The sequence below is a fragment of the Nelumbo nucifera genome, chromosome 6 (assembly GCF_055504915.1).
Source record: "Nelumbo nucifera cultivar China Antique chromosome 6, China Antique-T2T, whole genome shotgun sequence".
NCBI lineage: Eukaryota > Viridiplantae > Streptophyta > Magnoliopsida > Proteales > Nelumbonaceae > Nelumbo > Nelumbo nucifera.
In genome coordinates, this window is record NC_142654.1 from 12560105 (window position 1) to 12562854 (window position 2750).

The 2750-nt window shown below is 39.1% G+C and overlaps 1 protein-coding gene across 1 annotated transcript; it reads left to right on the top strand.

The window, feature by feature from the left end:
* Positions 1–699: 699 nt before the first annotated feature.
* LOC104588382 (uncharacterized) lies at positions 700–2071 on the top strand. The gene has a single exon (XM_010246290.3). It carries the CDS (start codon positions 1117–1119, stop codon positions 1858–1860), a length of 744 nt encoding a protein of 247 aa, XP_010244592.1. The 5' UTR covers positions 700–1116; the 3' UTR covers positions 1861–2071.
* The last annotated feature ends 679 nt before the right edge of the window (positions 2072–2750 follow it).

Sequence of the window (2750 nt, forward strand, 5' to 3'; positions counted from 1 at the left end):
CAACGCATAATCAGGCTTGTGTTTTGGGCCCGAGAACAGGTCTAATTGAGCCTTGGCTTTGCGTTTAAGCTCGCATTTGACACAGGCGCACAAATTTCAGTGCTGGGCTTTAGGTTAATACTTTTAAGTCCAGTGCCACGCACATATAGTTAAATATATGTTCTTTGGGACCCGGGTTCGATTCCCGGCAACGGAATTTTATGTCTGTGCTTTTATAAAAAATACATTTATTTATAATAGATATATGTGTTATTTATATTATATTATATTATATGTTTTATATATAGATATTATAAATTTATAATATGGTATTATAATATTTTCTATAATGTGATGAATAAAATAAATTTATATACATATTATATATATCATTTAATATAAAATATTGTACATGTGTAATATTTTTTTATATATAAAAGATAGGCCTAAAATGAGGCCTGGGCCCGTGTAGTGTAAAGCCCGGCCCGGCCGATGATCAACTTCACCTCGTAGTTCAGGAAGGAAGTTTACATTCTACTTCCTGCGTACATGCATGCATTCCTGCCATGTCACATCTCACAGATGATCCTGCAATGCCAATTTTCTCCTCGTTTTTTTTTTTACAATTTTATGTATATTGATGCTAAATACAGGTAATATAATAATCTTCTAGGGTAAAACAGTCATTTGAGGCAACAAGAACACGCTGTAGTGGTCACCACTCACCAAGGCACAAGAGAAGAGAGAAAGGCAATGATAGAAGTGGTGAGAGGAGAGATGGCGAAAGATCTGACATCCCTTCTCATCGGGGAAGAAGGCTACCTTTAACTGCACTGAACCCCACTCTAAAGAAGCAACTTTAGACTTCTTCATTTCTCGATCTGCAAGCAAACCCTAGTTCTCCTCTCCTCTCTGAAATTTAATCCTAATTTTCTCTATATTTCATTGGGTTTCACTCCATCTAACCCCTCTTAACCGACCGCCCGATGCTGTCATGCTGTGTCCATCTGAGGAATTGATCTGATGCAATTTCTATCGCTTCGAATTTCTGGGCACTTTTTCGTTTCGAATTACAGTTCAGATCGAATTGAAGCACTGGAAGCTTTCATTTTCTGAACCCTAATTGAGCTTTCGTCCATGGCGAAAGAATTCAATGTCCCGCCCGTAGTGTTTCCTTCCGGCGGGAATCCCGGAAGCGGTCCGCAGCAGCGGCGAGTCCCAACGGCGCCGTTCCAGCCACCTCGCCCTGCAAACCCAAACCTCCCTTTTATGTCATTTGATATTGGATCTGCTCCTCCACCAACATCCTTCTCGGCTCCTGTTTTTGGTGCAACTGGTGTGGGAATTGGTTCTAGCTTTGAGGACGAGCCTCCCCTACTTGAAGAGCTTGGAATCAATACTCGCCAAATCTGGAGGAAGACTATCTCGATCTTGAACCCTTTCAGAGCAAATGCCAATCTCCATGAAGATGCCGATTTGTCAGGTCCATTTATCTTCCTCATTGCTTTCGGTCTCTTTCAATTGCTCGCTGGAAAGATCCATTTTGGCGTTATCTTGGGTTGGGTCACTTTCGCCTCTTTTTTCCTCTACGTTGTATTCAACATGTTGGCGGGTCGCAATGGGAATTTGGATCTCTACCGTTGTTTGAGCCTCCTTGGCTACTGTATGCTGCCAGTGGTGATCTTTTCGGCGTTTTCATTGTTTATTCCTCAAGGAGGAGTTGTTGCATATTCCATGGCGGCTGTTTTTGTGCTTTGGTCGACGAGGGTCTGCACATGTCTTCTGGTTGAACTTGCTTCCTGTGGGGATGAGCATCGGGGTTTGATAGCTTATGCGTGTTTTTTGATCTATACATTGTTTTCTCTGCTAGTTATATTTTAAATGGGGTCGTTTTTAAGTGCTAGGAACTGAATTCCCTCATTGGGAGTTCCATTTCTTGTAGCTGTAACTCTTTACCTTTAGCATTCATTTTCACTCTGTTTTGATTTACATGTAAAGCCTGCCTATTTTGGCTCTTGGAATATTGATGATGGAAATGCAACTCTTTCACCAATTCAGCAACTTTGGTGGCTGAGCAATTGTTTTGTGTTTACTTTTGTTTTATTTTGAGTGCCTCATTTTTTTAATGAATTTATTTCTATTGTAAGATTGCATGCTGTAACTAGGTTTCACCATTTAATTATTGCTTTTTATTTTGAATTATTTTGTTCCTAGTTGCACATGTTGGGTGTTTGTAGAATGGGTACATGGAATAATGATATGTGCCGCTGAAGGCAAGTATTCCCTTTTAATTAGTTGTTTTTTGTTTGTCTTATGATTATGCTTGATTCTTCTTTCCTTTTCTTACAAATTTTCTTTTGTGAACTTTTCTTGGTGACATGAATTCCTTTTTCTCTCTGGGAGTTAATTAGTTACATATGATTATAAACTTGGAAAGCACTTGGTGTTATTGGAATGAAATATATGTTGACATCTGAAAACACTTGACATCATATGTTTATTTTAAGATGTTCGCCAATTTTAAATGTTTTGCTTTGGCATTGCCAGATATTTGTCTCGCTAAGTTCTGCGATGTCTCTATATGTTGCAACAGTGGTGTCTTTTGCATTGGTTGCTATTGATGACAGTTCTTAAGAAATGGAAGGAAAGGACCTGTGAATAGATCTTGGTAGTAGAGTGGTTGGTAGATCAGGTTATTGGAAGAAAGGTTTGAAGATGCATTATGTAGTGGCGAGTAAATAATTATACAACCCAAAAAAATATGGCCTTCT